General features: G+C 39.9%; 1 protein-coding gene across 2 annotated transcripts in view; it reads left to right on the forward strand.

The window, feature by feature from the left end:
* Positions 1-842: 842 nt before the first annotated feature.
* Positions 843-22,287, forward strand: part of atp1a3a (ATPase Na+/K+ transporting subunit alpha 3a) — a 34,675-nt gene continuing 13,230 nt past the window's right edge. The window contains exons 1-8 of one of the 2 annotated variants that reach the window (XM_046057769.1): positions 843-1,230; positions 16,436-16,549; positions 17,224-17,283; positions 17,624-17,827; positions 18,628-18,741; positions 19,758-19,892; positions 21,335-21,452; positions 21,933-22,021. In XM_046057769.1, coding sequence (XP_045913725.1) covers positions 1,225-1,230; positions 16,436-16,549; positions 17,224-17,283; positions 17,624-17,827; positions 18,628-18,741; positions 19,758-19,892; positions 21,335-21,452; positions 21,933-22,021 — 840 coding nt within the window. In that variant the 5' untranslated portion in view covers positions 843-1,224. Of the gene's footprint in view, positions 1,231-16,435; positions 16,550-17,223; positions 17,284-17,623; positions 17,828-18,627; positions 18,742-19,757; positions 19,893-20,849; positions 20,925-21,334; positions 21,453-21,932; positions 22,022-22,287 lie in introns of those variants that run through there. The other variant, XM_046057770.1, reaches the window with a different exon arrangement.

Raw genomic sequence — 22,287 nt, forward strand, 5'->3', positions numbered from 1 at the left:
CTCTAGATCATTCTGGCACATTTTGTTGCTGACTTTGGTCATAAGCGCTGTATTATTTTAGTTTAATCTGTGTTTACTTGGTGAATATTCCTAAATAAAGTTGTGTAATTAAATAAACTCAAACTAACACAAAATATTGTATTATTCCACTACTGGTTGCATTGGACTTAATGGAAACTTGGAGGTAACAGGATAGACACACGTTGCACTGCTGCCTGTTTATGCCTTAGACTGCTTTTGGATTTTACTATTTGCCCTTTAAATCAGTGATTCAGCTTAACAACTATTTTTCAACTATCCAGTCAAAAAAATTCAGGTTTGACTAACTGTCAAATGTCTTTTATTAAACGTCTTTGACGAACATAAGTGCTAAACAGACATTTACAGACAGAAAACAAGAAAATGCATTAACTTGAAACATAACCAGAAAGTTATCAAAATTCATGAAATTAACTTGAATTTATTTAGATGCAAACAATTGCAGTAAACATACCTTGTAGCCACTTTTGACTGGAGCAAAACTTACAAAGGTCTTTCAGTAAGTCTTGCTCTTTCTCTCTTGCATTTCTGATTAAAATCGTAAAAAGAAAACTGTTCCTCTATGGCCACATGATGATTTGATTTCATACCCTTGTTGCCGAACAGTATACATCACCTAAAACCTGCGTTTGCAAACTTATTTGACCATTATATCCAGTATCAGATGAATGCCAGTCTTTTAGAACGTGTATCTCTTGCTTCATCCGCGGAGTGACACCCAGGGAATCCTGAGTGCTGCGGCAGCCTAGGCATAGTCGCGGAGGGAGACAGCATCCGAAAAAGAAGCCTGCTGTCCGGGTCTACTTTCCACCGGCATCATTTGTGCCGTACAGGGAGGAGGTTGGTGAAGTATCACCAACTGCAGCTTATAATTTTTACATTTTATGGCGAAAAAAAATAAGCCCTTTTGATTTTCATCTGAACGGGGTGCAGCTTTGCTTAGGTGTTTGATGAAACATTACCTTGACAAGTTACCTTATGCCCGTCCCTCTTTAAAAAATGATATTTTAGGATATTATGTTAGCTAGTTATTTGTTGTCAGTGGAGCAATAATAGCTGTCAAGTGAAAGGAGACATTTTTCAGCACGATTCCGCCCCGTGTCCCCGCCTTAACTCCAGCTATTCTGGTTGTATCAAGCCACTACACGATTCATCTTCTGAGGAGACAAGACTGACTGCGCAAAAATGGGGGTAAGACCTAACGTTAACTTACACATCTTGTGATTTACTAATATTTTGTAAAATATCGTTTATATTAAAAGTTAGCTTGTCCGCTCCGGATTTGGTAACGTTAACGGTTAGTCGGTGTGTCCGTTAAGGAAAGGGTTAAAGCTCGTGGAGGCACAGGCATGATGTTAGAATGACATTGAACATGGTGGGGAATGTATGACTTCTCTAAGCTAGCTCTTACGTTAACGGATAACGTTATGTGGCAAGATGATTAAACTGAATTGTTGCTTGAATTGTCATTGTCTGTCAAGTTAACGTTAATTGCTCTCGGGAAGTCATTATATTAGGTAACGTTATCTGTTATTAACGCAATTTGTCACACTAAATCAGTGCGTTGCAAATTGTGATAACGACTGAGATCACCGGAATAAAAGAGAGGGATGATTGTTGCCTAATCACACGGTCTTTTTCTGAGGGAACATGCGGCAGATTTGTGAGTGAATCCGCCGCATCCAGACAGGTTGGTCCGGTGCAGGGTGGTTCCGCGTTAACGTTTCAGTTGCGGTCCTCACTGAGTATTTCAGTCTCTGTAGTATTTTTGCACCTCATAGCCAAAAAACACACGGTGGCTATTGTGGGAAATTATTTTCTTGGTGCTTTTGTTTCATATTTTAAAATGTGGTGTTTTACCAAAGATCCGAATGTGCTCGTGTATTGCAGAATTGTGATGTGTGTTCATTTTAATATAAAAAAAGACTTTTATTATCAGAGAGCAACACATGGACATTGTCCTATAACCAAGATCCTGTTGCAGTACAGAGCCTAGGGGTGATTTGGTGATAAACTCTCTTTGTGTGTCATTAGAAGACAGAGATGACGCCTTAACCATGAGCTGCATCTGTGTGCCTGGATCCTCCCCCGTTCTAAATAAACCTACTTCAATAAATAAATGTTAACGTGACCCAGCAGCAGACAGTTTATCAACTCAGAAACAACTGTATCTTATCCCACCCAAGGACAGCGAACACTGCAGAGGAACAGGTGTCCTCTGTGGTAAAGTTGAAGGAATCATGTTTTTGTGTCTCTTACCAGAAGTTTCCTTGACAAATAGCGCCATCACGTGTGTAAAAGCATAATGGCATACCATCCAATCTTAATTTTATAAACAATCACAGGATTGGATTATGGACCAGTAATATACTCCTCTTTATGAGAGGAGTGTATTTTAACAATATAAGTGAATGCACAACTGAGCTTGTTTTTTTCCATGGAACTAACTTGTATCAATTTGTACTCTGCTTTGAAATTACAGTAAATCTATATTGCATTGAACTCTTTGAATTAAGTTGTGTGCGAGAGGACATGAATACAGCTGGCCCCCCCACTATCACCCTTAGTGAACATCATCATGAAGTTGATCAATCAGCCATGCCCCACCTGCAAAATCTGATTAATTTTCCTCTGTGGATGAGAAGCATTGGTAGATTGATGGGGTAGAGGTGCTGTCACAGCTTCAATTTTAATCATGCAATGGCGAAAAGGACCATTTAGCATCCACACCATTTGGCTTATCTTAATTTGTAAGCCGCCAGAGAAGCCTTTTTGGCAATTTTGGCACTGTAACGTAAAAGTAATGTAACAAGCAATTGAACCAAATTGGAGAGAGGGCCCAGTACGCCGACCGGCGTTATTTTTTTAAAACTAGAAATAAGCGTTTGTCATGTAGTGCTGGAAAAATGCACTGCTGCATTCAAAGGTTCCAAAAAATGAGATTACAGCCACCAAACATCTGGCACCAGGCGCTGGACGTGCTGTAGGCAATTGAGGAAGTTCACAGCTCCTAAGTACACAATTAGCCAGACTGCTTAATGACACAGATGAGTCCTGTCAGAAATGAAATCGTTTGTGAATAAAAAAAACAGGTGAAATACACAATTATGCACAGGAATATGTGGTGAAAACTGCAGCCCAAACTGCAGAATATCATTTAATTCCTCCAAATCTGACAGTAACTCTTAATAATCAAATACATGGCTGCAACCGTGTTAGTTATTTATAATATTTAAAGGACGAAGGGGTGAAGTGGGAAATCCAAATCGATGAAGGTGCTGATTATTTTTCTACCAATCATTTGGTGCATTTTCTTTCAAACAACACAATAACTGTCATTGACTGTGCTGGGCTTGGTGAGGATGTATAAGCAGCTTAGGACTGGGTACCAAATGGGCACAGAAAAGTGCGTCAAAATGGTTCCTCAGCGATGTTCAATCCTCTCTCACCCCCCTCCCCTATAAATGTCAACAGATGGGTCCCAAAGGATGGTGGTCTCCACAAGGGTAGACACAGCCAACACCTCCACTGTTTTTTACTCCAGCAGCCTCACTAATCTCATTGATCTGTCAGGTCCTTTCCAGCCACTAAATTTAGACAACATGATGTCATTACTCAAACAACCCTGTAGTGTTATTACATGGCATTATCCAGTGTCCATACTCAGTTGCGAGGTATTATAACCCTATATTGGAATTTCATAAACTCCTGCAACATGCTGTATTTTCACTTAGAAGATAGTATCAAGTTTTGTTGTGGTATAGTATGTGGAGTCTATAAAAATAAGTGAGTAGAACTGTAGGATAACTATAACTTCATTTCTTCAGTTTCCTTGGTATTATAGTCCATCCCTGCTAATGAAGTATGACGGGCAGTAGTTTCTCCTCTGCTCCACATCCAGGTTTGGGGGATTGGTAAGAGAGAGCAATCAGGTCAAGTTGTGGAAATGGTGATGCTCTGTCACAATTTGTGATGCTGTCCACTTCATCGTTGAAGGGGAAAACCTCTCCACTCTGACTGAATAGAGTTTGTGCATGGAGTAGAAACTCCCATGTTCTGGCGTTGATTTGCCATTGGGAGGGGTTGAGTGAGAGGAGATTTGGGTGAAATGGGCAGTAGTGGGCGTGGGGGAGATCAGAGTGAGGTTCAGTTGACGAGGCAACTGGGGCCATTCGATCCGGGCCAATCGATTGATGGGGGCTGTTGCTGCTAGAGGCAATGTTGGGGTTGGTGTGTGAAAGAATGGACGGCAGAGATGAAACAAAGGTCAGCCACTGTGAGCCTCACAGGCAGGTCCTGTTTAGGGGAAACCTGACCAAGATAAGAGTGATAGAGGCGAAGAGAAAGGGAGAGACACAGAGATGGAAAGAGATGCATTGGTGGTGAGTCATCTTGAGAAGGGTAAATACTGGGAAAGATGGAGGAGTGCAGGAATGCAGGAAGAGATGTTGGGATGCTACTCAGTGATAACACAGAGGAAGGAGTGATGGTGGAGCTTGAGGAGAAAATGGAGAGAAGAACATGAGATACAGCAGGAGAAAAAGAGAGATAAAAGGATGACTGCTTCTGCTGATATCTCATAATACAGTTGTGGTGTGAAAGCTTCAGGAGGAGAGCCAATCTCTGTGGAGGATGGATAGTGTGGGATTTAGCTCTGTGTGTATGAGGCAGGCAGGACTAAACCTACTGTCATTTAGGTGTCATATCTATACACGATAAGGCTGATTCCTGGGGCGGCTGTGGTTCAGAGGTAGAGCAGGTCTCCCACTAATCTGAAGATAGGCGGTTCGGTCCCCTGCCCCTCCAGTCTGCATGTCAAAGTGTCATCAGTGTGTGAATGTAAAGCACTTTGAGTGGTTTGATGAATAGAAAGGCACTATACAAGTACAGTCCATTTACCATGATGCTTCATACAATAGCTCTCAACATAATGATATGTCTTCCATGGAATTTCTCTGTGTCAGTCCTGATCATAATAATTTTTTTTACTGTAGCGCACTATAATTAGTGCACAAAATCATACATCGGTATGTGTGACTGTCCTATGCACTAGATATACATCTCAATATTAAACACACTTAATACTGTAAATTGTAATTATGAATAAATTCAAAATTCACCACAAGTGGGTGTATAGCTACCATTTTGAAAAATAAAGCCATCGATGGAGTGGGAGTCGAGCAGCATGTATAGTAACATATGAAAAGCTTCCTTAAGTTTCCTTAACCTCTCATTTTATTTTTATCTATTAAATTCGAATTGTTCTTCATCTGTTTCACCTGTCTCTGTGCTGCTGTTAGATGTGAATTTCCCCTGATGAATCAATAAAGTCTTATCTTGTCTCATAAGGAATCATAATACAGTGTAGTGAAAAGGAGAAAACACATATTTCTAGATGCATTGCTAATTCAACATAGTAATAATGTTAGAGTTTGACACATTCTAGTTGTAAAAAAAACTGATATTTCTGGATATATTTTATTTTCTCTTGAAGTTGTTAAACCAGTTGTTGGTTTAGGCTGTGCAAATGTCCTGTGGTAAATTAATGAGCACCACTGTTGGGATGAGTCAACTTTCACTTATTCCAGTGCATAATGCATATTTAATGTGCAGTTCATGTAATGATGATAGATTAATATCTATCTAAAATTAAAGATACAGATGTTGAATTTTAAATAGAGACTGGAGCTGTGTTGTAATCATTTTATAACTTTACAGTAAACCTCTACGTACTTGTAGGTTCTCCTACTACCGACTGACTTAAATAAATAACAGAGCAAAACTGTGGCTCTAGTCTATGCACAACTTTTTAGTTAAGGATCAATAGAACTGAATCACTGGGGACCCTCAAGTAGACTTGTAAGTCAGTACAAAGGCAATTTAAAGTGTGTCACATAAGAATGCATTAAGATAACATTTAAATTAATGCATGCAGGCGGAAAGCTGGTGCATGCACGGTCTTATTGCTTTGTGATTCAAGTGATGGGGCTGATTTTCATGGGTTGAAGCTGAGCTTTATAGAGTGGAATAATGGCTTACTAATCTGTGGTTTCACATAGTCTAGTCCACTTAGCTGCTCAGATATTAATATTATTAAATATAGAATAGAATAGAATAGAATACCACTTTATTGTTGTTTATTAATATTACCACATATAGCAGTCACTGAATGTACTTCAATGCACACTGCTCAGTATGTAGTTTTAGTTACACTGTTCTCTTTGTCATGGACTCTGTTGTATAATTGTTCCAGCCTGTCAATATTTCATCAATACTGACTCTTAACCTCTTGTTTCCATCTGTGTGTGAGTGTGTGTGTGAAATAACATGGATCCATGCTACTGCAAATCACTGATCAGGTGTTTACACTGCCAATGCTATTTAGTTCATTGTGAATTTCCTGGAATGCACAAAGCGATGTGAGGTCGCTATGACGTCACTTCTTGTTTGCAGGGTGACTTAGGTGTCAAGGTTTTCCATGTCTCTTGCTACCCTACCATAGTGAATACACTGCACATATAACATTTACTCTCCATTAACATTACAGCAGTATTACAGAACACACCTTCACATTAAGGGAACTGTACTTTGTTCCGAATCAACAAGTGATCTTTTGGCGTTGGTTGCCAGGCAACACATTCATTTGTTCCGGTTCATGGGTCAGCTGTGTTCTCACTGCAAACAAACTGCTCCAGGGTTCGTAGAGAATTGAGCCGAGCAAGGTTGTTCTGTTCATGATCAGAGTGCCATTGTTGTGTTCACATATTTCCAAACGAACCAGGACTAAGGGGAAATGCTCCCTTGTTTCAGAACGTCGTCTCCAATCGAGCCAGGTGTGAAACCACCCTAAATATATCATTAAAAAATTCCTATATCTTCCTCCTTTCCATCATACACAGTTTACAGATTATGGTGGGTGGGGCTCGGACCCTCAGTTGGGGTCTGGTGGCATGCACCACCAGAAGAAAATTTTGTACATTTTAAAGTTAAATGCAGTAATTTGCTGCAAAATTAAGAGGATATCTATGAAGAACTTGATGAAGGTGATGAAACAGCAACAAAAGTCAACAAATTTATTTAATGTTTTTCCGGCAACCCTAAATCAATTTTTTACTTTTAATGGACACATGTAATATGTTTTATACTTTCTGTGAATACAATCCAATTAATCATATTTCCATACTGTATAGACACCTTATTTTGAAAACCGGATGTTGTCACATGTGTATCCTCGCACTAAATTCATCAAGTCCGACCCAGTTTGATAAATTATATTGTAAGTGTTCTCGTATCACTTAACATGAATACTTCATAGCCTCTCTTCAGGTCAGACTTTCATACTGCAACACTTGGCTTTGTAAAGAGAAAAAATGACAGGATAAAGTCGCTAACCTGCCTTTCAGCTCGCACTGGTCGTTTCAGTGACTTTACCATAAAGTCTTGAATACGTGTGCACTCCCAATTCCGGTGCGGCTAGCTTAATCTGCCTTCTCACAAACGAGTGACAGAAACAGACTGTTAATGTTACTGTAGTTACAAAACACAACGTTAAAGGCCTGTAATGTAGTTATGAGATGTGAAAAATGTTTTCAGGTCATTTTGAAACTTTGGCGGACCTCGTTCTCGTTAACTAATGGGCAACACTGTTTTGGATGCTGCTAGGAAACCTCACATCCCCCATCTGTAGTCATCGTGATGTCACCCGTTTTGAAGCCTCGAGTTTGGCCAATAGGGCGCTGCCATGTTGAGTTTTTGCAAACAGAAGTGACCATATTTGGACGAGACGGTGGCGCTAACGGCCATTTGTGGAGCTAGTTAGCTTGCTTAGCTAGGTGCATCTGTAATGCACGTTAACTGTCATTTTAACAGCCCTGACAATTTTGTCTAGCGAACAACATGGACCCTGGCACCTATTTCCAGGAAAAACGCCTAAAATAACATACCCAAAATAAATCTGTAATATCTCCTCAACCATTAGGCCTAGATGCATAATTCTGGTCTCCTCTGAAAGGAGTATAAGGAATATAAATCCATTGTACATTAACATATTTATTTTACCATTACAGACTACATGGAGATGAAATACAGAAAGAATATGATATTGTCATCATCACCTGGTAAAAAAAAAGCTATTTTAATGCAATAAACCATCATAAGGTAGGTTATAATGACACTGAATATCTTCTAATACACCTGGAATACAACTGTAACTGTAAATTTGATGAAAAGAAACTGATATACAACAGTTATTACACAATCTTTCCAAAATATACCAGGCGAATATCCATCTTTTGGCCATATTTACTGTTTATATGTTCACTTTTATTGGGAGTTATCTTCAAAACATTATTTCTCTCCAAACAAACACGTTCCAAATAACTTAAAGATTCCAAAACATTGAAATATTGATAGAAACAGTCAATATACAGTGTTTCCCACAGATTGACAGCGTAACTGTGGCGGGATCATTTATCACTATTATCAATAGTGATAAAGTATGCTATCATTATCAATAGTGATAAATGATCAGTATATTATGAATGTTAAAATCGTTAATATATTATTACACTTAGTAAAAGTACCATTTCTTGAGATTCAGCAAAAACATGTGGCATTAACTGCGTTCAAACAGCAAAGTGTCCTATAAGGACCTTAAGAAGTGAATTGCATAATTCGGCAAAACAGATATTGTAGGATACCTACCGAAATTTGCATCCACCTCTTTTCTCAGTATAACAGAGCATTACCTCCTGCGACGTGTCACATCACTAGAACTTGTGGGAGCAATGCCTGATCATTGTTATAAACTCACAGTAAGCTCACGCAGTCTACCGGAGGTAGATTGTGTCTGACTTGACAGCGCTGTTTTTATTCCCCTATCTATCAAGTCGGCGAAAGTCAGCCAGTTATCTCGAAGCACCTGTAGACTACCAGTTATACAGCCTGCTAACTTTGACAGCTGTTTTCCATAGCTTTCCATAGCTAGTTAACATAGCTATCCTTATTAGCTAGACTCCTTACATGCTTGCTAATAACTGTTTTGAAGATGGGTCTCTGACATGGGACATTGACAGCGTTGTGTTGGACAGATTTGTGCAGAGGTGTAAATGATATCAACCAGTTAAATTCACAGACGGGTCTGTTGTCCGTGTTTGCGAGAGAGAGAGAGCGACCGAGTGAGAGGATGTGCAGAGCGAATGTGCACTGCGCAGCGCTGCAATCAAGAACGATTTTAAAAGGGGTTGCCAAATTTACTTAGGCGGCTGTTTATCTACCTGGGCGGCCCGCCCAAGTAAAGCCTACAGTATGTATGGGAAACACTGATATATATGACCAAAAGCACTCCCTGCTTTATAGGCGACAGCTTGAGAACAGAACATCCTACAGGGCTGCAAGTGGTCTCTTTCTCTTCATACTGAAGAGCGATTCATATCCTGGATGTCTGTGTAGCTCCTACGGATCACCAGCAGAGCAAACTCTTCTTCTGTACTTCAGTCTGACGACAGAAACGAAACTTACCAACGAAGCCGACCTCACCTAGATGGCGGCCCGCCAGATGGTCTCTGTTGACACAAAGGACCGCTGTTTTTGGAAGGAAAAACGGCTAGAACAGCGAAAATCGATTACGTCCCCTGTATTGGGGGAGTCAGTTACCAAGTGTACTTACCAGAGAACGTGAACAGCCGTCTCCTAATAAGCTTTTTCAACGGCGCTGGTTAAATTTACACAGTGCCGTGGGTATGAGTTACTGTAGCCCGATTGACAGGTCGCCATGGTAACGACTTGTCAATCACAGATAATCCCGCCCTGAAGCATACTCTGCTTAATGGTCTATTTTCCTGTAAATGGGACCATAATTTACTAAATGAACATCATGTTGTATTGAAGAAGACATAAAACTAGCAATTGAGACCATAAACTCATTATGAAAGTGTTTACTGAGGTAATAAATCAGCTGAGAAATAGGGTAATTTTGCCATTATTCGGCCTTGGATTCACATCTCAGACCCGAAGCTTCACGCTTGGAGACAGCACAAAATGCAGTGTTCCAATATTTATAAAAAAAAACATCAAACTGAAGTCTTATCCCACAGTGGCTGTTCTGCATCTCTCACTGGAAACACATGTTATAAGTGAAAACACAGCATCATCATCAAGCAGTCTGCATCATGAGGCTCAGCCTCTTGATTAAACCTTGGTGCAGAGAAGAGGGCAGAGAAACAGATGGGCAGCCCAGAGGGAGGAGAATGTAAACAAAGTGGGAGGGTGAAAGAAGGGATAGATGATGGAGGACCCCTCCAGTGTGTGTGTGTGTGTGTGTGTGTGTGTGTGTGTGAGCTAGCCAGGCCATCAGTGTTTTCTAAGTCGGTCAGTTCACTGATCTGTGTGATAATCCAATTCTTTGTGTGTGTAGTTATGATGATCCACTGTGGCACCACCAGAGCTACTAAACTCCCCTGGAGGCAACCTACACCAGAGCGAGATCGTCCATTCAAAAAATCTGAGATAAAATTCAGACCACCATCAGATTTAGTTGAAAAATAGGTTAAATACCACACGCTAAACATGGCTAAATACCAGATGATTCAGTGCCAGCTGGTCACTATTTCACCATGGTCTGATAGTATGGAGCAGCCATTTACAGTTTACAGTTGCTTGGTTGTGAATAATCACATGGGCAGACACCATCACTTCAAACAGGCAACAATACAACAATATGCCACTTTCATGAAAAATGGCTGATAACATGCATCCATCCATCGTCAATTGGAAATCTTTATGTTAGAGTTACTGATCTTCATAATTGAATCCCCTTTTTCTCATTACAGCTCATTGAAGGCTGAGATGCATTTGCTTCCTTATCTGTACCTTTTTAATTAATGTCAGGTTTATGAATTATTGTGGTTCATTTTGAAACCCTTGATTTATTCATATTCCATATGTCCATGTTTGATGTCTATGATTTGACCAGTGATTTTAGCAGATTAAAAATGGCTAATCCAGCCTTCCTCAAACCTGTGGTGCACTACGCTGCAGGCCAGGCTGGATAGAGCAGACTACAAATGTTCAGCATGTACAATCTGTCTTGTAGCCCACAACATAACATCTGGATGCTGCTGAAACCTCCTCAGGTTTTACAGCCTGTAACTAGACGGAGAACTGGCAGTATGTGCTTGTGCAAAGGCGGGAATGCATTTCAGAAAATATCCTCCATGTTTATTCAGTTTAATGTATGCATGTATGTGATTCAGTGAAACCCAGGAGATATTTTCCAGTGCATTTTTGGGCTTCAAGTAGTAGAAAATCACCAACACAACCATAGATAGAATAGGTAGTATTAGCAGTAAAAAGAAGACTTTACAAATCTTCCAGTAATAAAACAAATTGGGTGTTTATTGTATTTGCTAATGTGCAGTTCAGATGTATTAGGCGTCTTTGTAGTGCTTTAGTTATTTCATATATCTTTACATCCTGCAGCACTGAAGGGTCAGTTTTACATTCTCTGAGTCCTTGTCGCCTCTGTAGTCATCATTCTGAATGGATATGTGCACACATGAGCACACAGGAGGGCAGGGGAGAGGAGGAACTGAAGGAGCAAATTTCTAAAAAACAATAAAAGGTGCTCACGCCTTAGCAGAAACACTGCAGTGCACATCTGTGAGATGGTTGTGAATGTTTTGATGTGCAGATTAACAGTTTTCAATAGTCAAATGTAGCTTTTTGGTGCTTTAGTTTTGTGTTTACCTCATTTTGATAAGTTAACATTATGGCAGTGAGGGCAGGGATTTAGGTTTTCAAGAATTACTGTGACGTGTTTACATGTAGTATTTTAAATTAAAGTTATAGTACACTGGAAAGCTCAGACAGTCTTCAATCAGCACATAAATCTGGCAGTTTATAGAAGATCCTGTGTCATTTAATTTCATTTAGAAATTAAGGGACACTTAAGTTTTCATTAGGGCACAAAACACAATGAAATCCATGACCATGCTTTGTCACGTTGTCATTTTAATACTAATACAGATTAATGATTTTACTGAATTTAGCCAAACTAAAAGATACAAACGTGAGATGTCAGTCAAAAACTTGAAACAAGGTTCTTACCTAACAACAATGTAGGATAAATGAAATAAATGTTCTAACTGCAACAACTTGGTGATTATTCAATACTTGTTAATATGTGAATAAGGAAGGATGAATGGGAGAAGGGGGTTGAAAAGATGGGCGAGAGAGAAAGTGATGGAGAGAGATTATTATTGTTCAGTGGGTTAATCTGTAAGTGTAGTAAACAGCAGTAATCTAATGGTCTGCTGGACGCGACTGCCCGGAGAACACTGCACCTCCTGACAGATGGCAAAACTCACACATACACACACACACAAAAATGCTAATGCTTGCAGTCAAGCTGAAGATAAACACGCGTGCACAGATAGAATAAAAGAATTGCTAACTAAAAAAAGCAGACATATGCCTGGAAAGATTGTATACACATACTGTACACTGTAAACGCACACAATGCTAGTCAATTCAATATTCAAGTAAATTTTATTTATACAGCCTAATATCACAAATCACACTTTGCCTCAAGGTGCTTCAAGCATACAACACCCTCTGTCCCTAGACCCTCGAAATGAATGTGGAATCCAAAAAAAACAACCTTTTAATAGGGATAAATTGCAAGAAGCCTTGGGTTCAGTCTGTGACATGGTAGCAGGTATGAGGCATGAAGTATAGAAGGATATGTACAAATTGAACATTAAAGCAAAAGAGTTAACGCCATCAGCAGAGTCAGCCTGCCTGAGGTCAGCAGGAAGATTATTCCAGAGAAAATGGGAACGATAAGGCCCTGCAGCCAGCTGACTTCAGGAGGACAGACAGGGGGCCAATATTCTGAGAGTGGAGAGCACATGATGGGAAATATGGTTTAATGAGACCACAGAGATAAGAACAGAGCGAGCATTTACAATTTTACAAGTCATCAGAAGCACCTTAAATTCAAATTTGACATGAATAGGGCGCCAATGAAGCTAAAATTGGTGAAATATGGTCAAATACTCTGGTTAAGGTCCCAGCTGTAGCATTCTGAACAATTTGAATACTACTAGTAGTAATGTGCAGTAGGCCAGACAACAAAATGTTAAAGGAATCGAGTCCAGACGAAACAAAGTCATGAATTAGGATCTCTGCTTCGGCCATGGAAAGAAAAGACCCTTATTTAAAGAGGTCAAATTATGCTTTTTGGCTTTTTCCTTTTCCTTTATTGTGTTATATACCTTCTTTGTGCATGTAATTGGTTTACAAAGTGAAAAATACCCAAGTCCAGCCCAAAGGGAGTTCGCATCACCAAAACTGCTCTGAACTGCCTTAAAACAGCTCGATTGTATTCCAGCACACAGTGACAAGATGTCCACCTGATGCCTGCCCTCTCCCTTCCAAACATTAGCTCCCTTCAGGCAGTGAAGGGACATAAAGTTGTTACCAAGCGGGAAGCTTCTGGTCAGCGATCTGATGCGAACGTGGAAGTCCCTTAAACCTGCATTCTATTGAACGTTGGATGTTATTTGGCTGCTGTAAAGTTGGTTTGTTGTCATTCATCCACATATTAAGTACACAAATGAACAGAATTCTGTTTCTCAAGGCCCATGGTGCTCAATACAAGATTAAATTAATCAACTTACAAGACAAGACACAAACATTACTACACAATACGAGACAAAAAATGGAACAGAGATATTAAGGTGGAGTGAACGTGTTTGGCTGGAGCATTGTAAAGTGCGTAGTTCAACACGTATCTGACTCTATACTAATAACAGCAGCCTCATAAATAAAAATAGCAACAGCAGAGGTCAGTAATAACGCTGTAATAATGATGTGCACTGTTAGCTAGATTTATATGAAGTAACATTAAATAGCTGCATTTCATTACTACCTACTACTGTGGATTGTTACAAATACTTTGCTTTAAAAGTACCAAATAGTCAAACAGTGAGAAAAATACATCTGTATCCTATTCATTTTACAATTGCATCGTAGCCTCATAATCGTAATGAGGTACCTAGAAAAAACGGACGGTAAATGGCATAAAACAGCCATCAAATCAGTGTGAAATCTCTCAGCCTAGATTCATCCTCATAAAAGCTTTTACCAAAATAAGTCTGCTCTCCCCTGTCATCATGCAGGGTTACACAAAATATAAATCTCAATATGTTTTTTCTTTTCACAATACGTGTTCACACATCTGTATTAGGGTTGAATTAAAGTGAACATCTGCCTGATGAACAAATGTCAAGTCAAAATGCACTCCCGGTAGAAAGTAGTCACACATTTCGCTGCACACCATGAAAATACTCCTGGGAAGTGAGTTTAGGCTCAAAGTGAAATTAAATAAAGTCCATAAGGTTATTTAAAATCTCAAAATCAGTAAGTTAGATTTCCTTTAAAAATGTATTCATTTAATTATCCATGCTTAGTCAGTATTTTATAGTGTTCATACTGGACTTGTATTCCTTGAGGTTATTTAAAGAAATTAGTTTTTATTGCTCTCTTCACGTCCCAGCATGCACAATATCGGGAGCCTGAAACCAAAGCAGCTAAATGGAATCATTAGTTTTATCATTTTTATCATTAGTTTTATTATTTTCGCCTGTCCTTTTCCTATTGTGACATGTCAAAATGTCTTCTGTGAAAAGGCACTTAAGAGACATTTAACAAGCTCTTCTACAGTAATGTAAGTTCATCAACACTGGATGGAACCAAGCTTCTTCACACTGTGAGTTTGATCAGTTCCCGTTGGGAGGTAAAAGAATATTAATAAATTATTTCACAGGAATCTAGTGTAAGTAATGAAACTTTACATTAGTGCCAGAGTGGGATCCTCAACGATAAAGGTCAGAGCTGGATGTAGTCTCATTTCACTTAAATCAAAACATGAGCACTCAGCAGAATTTAGTCGGATTTTCAATTAGAAATGTTTTACATCCTGCCTTTCATCCTGTCATATAACTCTTTCTATGGGAGATGCAGTGGTAAGGCAAGCAGCTGGCTGACATTTTACTTCTTTACTTGAAATCCTCTGGAAAGCCTTTCCTATGTGGTGCATGCTGGGTAACAGGGTGATCTGAGAAAAAGGTACTAATCCCCCAGGAGCAAATGGGCATGCGAGGGCTACACACAAATACACCAATGTACTTGAAGACATAGCATGACATTGTTTTTAGGGTTTGTTTGAGCAAAGTTGCATCATCCTCATAATACTGATGCAGACAATAGTACCTTACCAACATCAATGGATTTAAAGGATAAGTCTCATCACCCACCAAGCCCAAATCTAAAGACTTCTAGCTTTGCAGTATTTCTTTTATTCGTGTTAGTTGCTTTCCTGCTGCCACATCTCAGTAGTCCAAATGCAATGCATGTTTCCTGCATGATTTGGACGGAAGTTGCTAAAGGCCTGCATTCATGACTTTTTAATTTCCCTGATACATGTAATCACTGTTTTTTACCCCAGAATATTGTTCTTGAGAGCTTTAAATCCTGGCATTTAGACAATCTTCGAGCACAATGAAACTCAGAATAATTGAATCATAATCAAAGAAAACAAAGTTGCAGGTTTTGCAAGACTTTTTTTGCAGATCTGTATAACAAACACACGCTGTTTGCAGAGACATACACAAATCTAAACACACTTCCGTGCATAGATTGAAAGGGCTCAAACACACCCACAAACGTATCCACACCATAGGCTGTATAAAAAAAAATCCACACACACCAATGTAGGGCACTGCCAATTGTGAATATCCCATGATGCATTTTACAGTAACTGTCCAATTTATTCTCCTATGCTGGGTCCTTTTTTCTTTCTGTTTCCCTTCTGGCCCTACATGTTCCCTTGATCTCACTCTTTCCTGAGTGCTTTTACTTTTCCTCTGTAGCCTGAACAGTGGAAGCCTAAGTAGAAGTGGGGTAAATTGCAGTTTAAATGGAGCTCTTGAGACAGGCCTGTGCCAGATCTAATCAGGAAGTTTCTAGTTACCCTTCTCACACCAGGGGATTAAATCTAAATTTGGATCTCAATCTAGATGTTTTGACTGGGTCTTTAATACAGAAGAAAAATGGGAGTTGGAAGCCAAGTATGTTCTTAAAATCATTTATGAAATAACTCAATGGTAATTCTAAGTGAACAAACTATTTTAGGTTTTCACAATACACCAACGCTTTCTGCAACTTCAAGTAGGACTGTGTGGGCTGTCTTTGCATTTTCCTTCAGGCAGTGATTCCATTTGATCGTCATGTTTCGGATTGTGTTGAAGAAGGACAAGAGTGTCAGCGCTAAAAAAATTGTGTAGTAACTACACAACAGGACTAAACTCAATGATCTTGTGTTTGTGTGTTGCAGTATGGAAGGTCGGACAGCTACCGCGTGGCCACCACGCAGGACAAGGATGAGAAGGAGTCGCCCAAGAAGAAGGGAGGAAAGGATCTGGATGACCTCAAGAAGGAAGTTCCCATAGTAAGCACACCGCTTCCTAGTTCCTGTGACGGCTCTGTGTTATTTTTCATATGATTTGGGGGTTATTGGTTTTTTGTTTTACCTACTTATGTACCAGATTGGTGGCCCACAAACCAAACAAACAAATCAAGGCATAACTAGTCAGGCATAACAAAAGCCTTGAATTCCCAGCTGAGCAGTCAGGAGTTTATAGTGTATCCTGGCCTTACTCCAATGGAGCTACGATCCAACTGTAATCTAATCTCCCTGTTTGAAAAAGAGACAACAGAGATGTGGTGTTTCAGAACAGCTGGTGTACAGTAGTGGTACAGTGTGGTTTGTGGTAATATGCCAGAGCAATTTAATCCTTTTTTTGTGGAAGCCAAACCCTCAGGAAATCCCTTTTTATATTAAACTATTGGGGCTGAGTCAGATACACATGTTTATTTCCAAAGTATTAATTATAATTTTAAAAATTACTGAACATCTTTGAGAACTTTTGTAAAATAGAGAAAATAATTTGAGTAACCAAGGAGAGAATGTAGGGTTCTATCTTGAACAGTGATTTAAATTAGGTTTTGCATTGTTTTATAGTATCATTCGATTGATGCATAATTTATCTTCAATATAATTTTGAATTGATGTGATAACTGGCTGCTTGTTTAAGTTTAATTTTATATTTTAACGCTTTGTAGACGGAACACAAAATGTCCGTTGAGGAGGTTTGCCGGAAATACAACACGGATATCGTCCAGGTAAGTTGTTCACTTCAGATCATAAATTACACTTTTCCACCATCAGTTCTCCTTAATATGGTTGTTTCTATGCTGATTTAACACAATGCTGATGATTTAACAATTATACAATTTACATTGATATCCCACTCACAACACTGACTTTCTCTTCCCAACTTTTCTATCCTTTCTCAATTCTAATTGTCCTCTTTCCACCCTCTGTCCTTCCTTTCCTGTTTCCTTTCTTACTTATTCACTCTTTACAACTCCAACCTCTTCACTGCCCTGTTGCCTCTGCTAATGCATTTCTCCTTTAATCCATATTCATTTGTTTCCTCTCCATTCCCGCCTACTCTCCCAGGGTTTGACTAATGCCAAGGCAACAGAGTACCTGGCCAGAGATGGCCCCAACGCCCTGACTCCACCCCCCACCACACCGGAGTGGGTCAAGTTCTGTCGCCAGCTGTTCGGTGGCTTTTCCATTCTCCTGTGGATCGGTGCCATCCTCTGCTTCCTGGCCTACGCCATCCAGGCTGCCACAGAGGACGAGCCCGCTGGGGATAACGTAAGTGGATATTCCAAGGGGTGAATGTTTGTTGCTAATGTGTGTGGTCCCTGTCCTCCAGCACATCACTCAAAAAGCAATTTGCTGAGTCACTGGTCCTTAGGGATGTGTGTAAGTGGTAACGCTTGTGTCAGCTGTTTGTCCGAATCATGCCAGCTGACCCATATTTAGCGTGACTGACACCATCCTGTTACCATCCGTTTTGGGCCCCCCACAGGGAGCGTGTGACTCCTGCCATTGGTAATAGCAGGGTAAGAGAAGGGTGTTCATGGGTCAGCACTATTACATGCTGGGTCAGAGCGCAGCGTAGAACCAGGGACTAAGGCTAAACGCAAATGAAAACATGAAAGGACTTGATTCAGACTACAGGGGAGGACTTAGGGTGAAACAAGCAATGCGTAAACACAATCAGCACAGGCATGTGAATGTTAACCAGAAAGAAGAGCAGACTGTTGGTGCTAGCACTGCCATGAGACGACATCAAGACATAGACACACGATATAGTCATAAAACCCCTAACAGATTAGACGGCAAACAGATGAACAGCCTCCAGGTCCAAATCAAAGCTGCTGGCAGCTACAGGATGAAAAAATGACATGAAAGGCTTAAAGATGATTTGTGTTATTTCTATAATTTAATCTTAACAGAAGCCTCAACTTCCTGAAATAGCTTCTTTACCTCTCACACTCTACTTTTACTTCCTTTGTGATACATTTTTAGATAAAGGTGAAGTCAGTCACTTAATTTCTGCATTAAATATGGAAGTTTCATCTTTCTTTCCTTCTTCCTTCTCTTTGTAGTTGTATCTGGGTATCGTGCTGTCAGCTGTCGTCATTATCACCGGCTGCTTCTCCTACTTCCAGGAAGCTAAGAGCTCCAAGATCATGGAGTCCTTCAAGAACATGGTCCCTCAGGTACTGGACACTCTAGTTTGTTGTAATGAGTTTTGTGTGATAATTGTTCCCAAAAGTTGCAACATTGCAAGTTTAACCTTTCTGGTGGATTTTATAGTAAAAATGTTAGCAGAAGCTTGAAAGGCAAGAGAAGATGGTGGGAGAAACACTACAAAGATACCGAAATAACCTGGAGTGCTTCTTTGTAAATGCCTTGTCAAATTCCTTGGAGTTTGTTCTTTTGTGATAATCTTTAAATGATGATGCTGGGCAAAAAAAATACTTTTTAAGGTTATAGAAAGGGTAAACATTGTGTTTAGATTATCATAGCCTTTAACTCACAAATAAAAATGTTTTATTATGTAATATGTTGAGTCTTTAAAGTGGATAATTATATCAATTCATAAAGGGGCATTTAATGTAATTTTAGATAAGTATATGATATAAATCACCGTTTTTAGAAGATGGCTACAAAAAATTTATTTTAAATGAAAACTGCAGTAATACTTGTTAAACAAATTAAAACAAACACTTCATTATTATAGATGTTTATACTGTAAATGTACCGTTGTGAACTCCAGCTCAATCTGCTCTGGTCTATTTTTTTTTCATTCCACTACATAGTTGTTTGTTGTAGATTAAGTTAAACATATTTTTTCTTATTAGGTTAGGTTATTAGAACTCCAAGGAGGGACTAAGCCTCTGTAATTCAGACTAAAGAGTTATAAAACAAGTAGGGTCATAATTTGTATCTTACATTGGGTTCCCAAGTAATGCAGGTGGTAATTAAATGGAACATTTTTATGAAGCTGCTTGTCACAGATCTTGCTTTCACAGATTTCACACTATCCCCCCCCCCCAAATCTGTGAAGTACCTTTAAATACTTTAGTTGTTACACTGTGCTGTTTGACATTTTCTATAACCTCTCTCTAAATATTTCTTTACAGAGATTTTGTGTTATTTTTTGGATTACATTCTCTCCCTCCCTCTCTCCCTCTCTCTCTCTCTTTCTCGCTCTCTCTCTCTCTGTTCACAGCAAGCCCTGGTGATCCGTGAGGGAGAGAAGATGCAGATTGATGCTGAGCAGGTGGTGGCAGGAGACCTGGTGGAGGTGAAAGGAGGAGACAGGATTCCAGCTGACCTCCGCATCATCTCCTCCCATGGCTGCAAGGTGGGCTAAAGGCACAGATAACAACCCAAAGATAAGCAACATCTGCTGTAAAGGTGTCTCTAGAGCAGGGGTAGGCAAATAAATCAACAAATTCCTTCGTTTCTCATTCAGGTGAATCCAATCTCACGTTTGCTGACAGCTTTTTCAGAGGTGTGTCAAGCAAGCCAGAGACTCTTTTGAATTTCCTTCAGAACTTTTCAAAGTAAAAGCTCTGAATTAACATGACATAAAGTACTGCTGCAGAGACTTTCTCGCTCTTTTTTTTTGTAGGCACAATAACTTGAAGTGATTATGTGAGTAACTTTTGCTGTCATGACTGAGATCTGTTTCACCACCAGCCTGTATAATGTTTGGTTTATTTGCTGCTATTTAAATTGATCTGGCCTCATGCCAGATATTATTGCTGGCAGGACAGCTTTGGCATGTGGGCTGCCTATATGGAGTATCAAGATTTCAGTTGCCACACAATTGGAGTTAGAGTTATATATTTAAATATACAATAAGTTAATATATTACCTTTCAGCTCATTACCTTATAGTGGTCAACAGTAAGAATGTGGTTGCCCCATAAAAGTTAGCCATACGAACATACAAACCCTGTTTCTGCTGAATGACAAAGCAGGTGTGGGGCTGGCTAGTACTTTGAAGGGCCAACTCCTGGGAAAACTCAGTTGTCGCTGGGAGTGGTGTTGGAGGGCCAGTAGTTGGCAGTCGTCCCTCTGGTCCTAATGATAAAAAAATCACATGATGGGGATGCTGTATGAGATGCCGTCCTTCAGGTGAATCGTTAAACCGAGGTCCTGGCTCATTGTGGTCTTAAAATTCTGTGTCACTTATCGCAAAGAGTAGGGGCTTCACCGGTGTCCTGGCAAAATTCCTAACCCGGCCATCTCCATCTGGCCGCCTAATCATCTCTCGGTGTAATTGGCTCTATGTTTCCCTCCCTCTCCACCTCAAGCTGTGGTGAGCTTTCTGGTGCAAAATGGCTGCCGTGCATCACCCAGGTGGGTGCTACACATTGGTGGTGGTTGAGGTGAGTTTTCCCCCTTTCACTCTGAAGCGCTTTGAGTATCAAGATAAAGCGCTATATAAATGTAATCCATTGTTATCTAATTCATTTAAAAATGTAAGAAAGAGTGGATGATATGAGTGTGACATCAGCAGTGAGCTTTTGTCCATCCACCTGATGTGCTGGTTGATCAGTCTCAAAATGTTTGCAGAGAAGGTAAGAAATGTAATGGCTGTATTAAAACACAAAAAATCTCTGCACAGCAACACAGTCATTAGAGGCACAGCAAGCATGAATGAACAAGATCTGCTTTGCTGTATGGCTTTGTACCTTATCATGAATGCACTCAACCAGTTGCACTCCCCTATCTTCCTCTTCGTCTTTCACCCCCTCCATCACTCACTTACCAAATGGTTTTCTCCTGCTCTATCCAGGTGGACAACTCATCCCTGACTGGTGAATCAGAGCCCCAGACCAGGTCACCTGACTGTACCCATGACAACGCCCTGGAAACCCGCAACATTGCCTTTTTCTCCACCAACTGTGTTGAGGGTAAGATCACCATCATCATTCCCTCTGTCCAAAGCCAAAATCATCATTATTTCCATCATATTTACCATTTATACTGTTAGGGTTTGCCACTGTCTGTCTTGTGTAAATATTTCTATTTGGGTGTGTGTGTTCATTCATCTGGCTACATTTGTATGTTTGTATTATTGCGGTTCAGTGTTCAAATAGTCCTGCAAAAAAATATGCTACCCATTGGCTTGCACTGTAGGGGACAGTCAACAAAGGAGTGGTCAGTGACAAAACTGTTCATCGGGGGAGCCCAATGACTGGATATGTGAACCGATTACTTTTAGTGGTAGAATAGGAAAATAATGTATGGTGCCCCCCTGTGGACACAGACTTTTATTGCATTAGCTCCTCAGACAAGTCTGTCCACTCATCCATCTATACTCACAGTCTGTTTTCCTACTTCTTAATACTATCTGGAAGTGATAAAGATACAGATAATGTCTCTTCCTCCAGGTACGGCGCGTGGCATTGTTGTGTGTACTGGCGATCGAACGGTGATGGGGCGCATCGCCACTCTCACCTCAGGCCTGGAGACTGGCAAGGTACCATATTCATTATTATTAATTATCTGACAATGGTCTGTTACACGTCATTTACAAGCCACATAATGGAGGTTACTGACTAAAACAGCCTTTTTTTGTCAAGTTTTATGTAAAAGTAAAAGTATCAAAAAAACAACAGCTTATCTAAGAAGTTCCCTAAGTTTTCTGGCTCAGCTAACCTTAAAGAGCTGCCAAACCCTAAAGTAATTTCATATGCACAGGCTTCAGTAAAGAGTTGTAGTTTCTTAGTGTCATTATGTGTCAAA

This window comes from Micropterus dolomieu, linkage group LG09, assembly GCF_021292245.1.
Source record: "Micropterus dolomieu isolate WLL.071019.BEF.003 ecotype Adirondacks linkage group LG09, ASM2129224v1, whole genome shotgun sequence".
NCBI lineage: Eukaryota > Metazoa > Chordata > Actinopteri > Centrarchiformes > Centrarchidae > Micropterus > Micropterus dolomieu.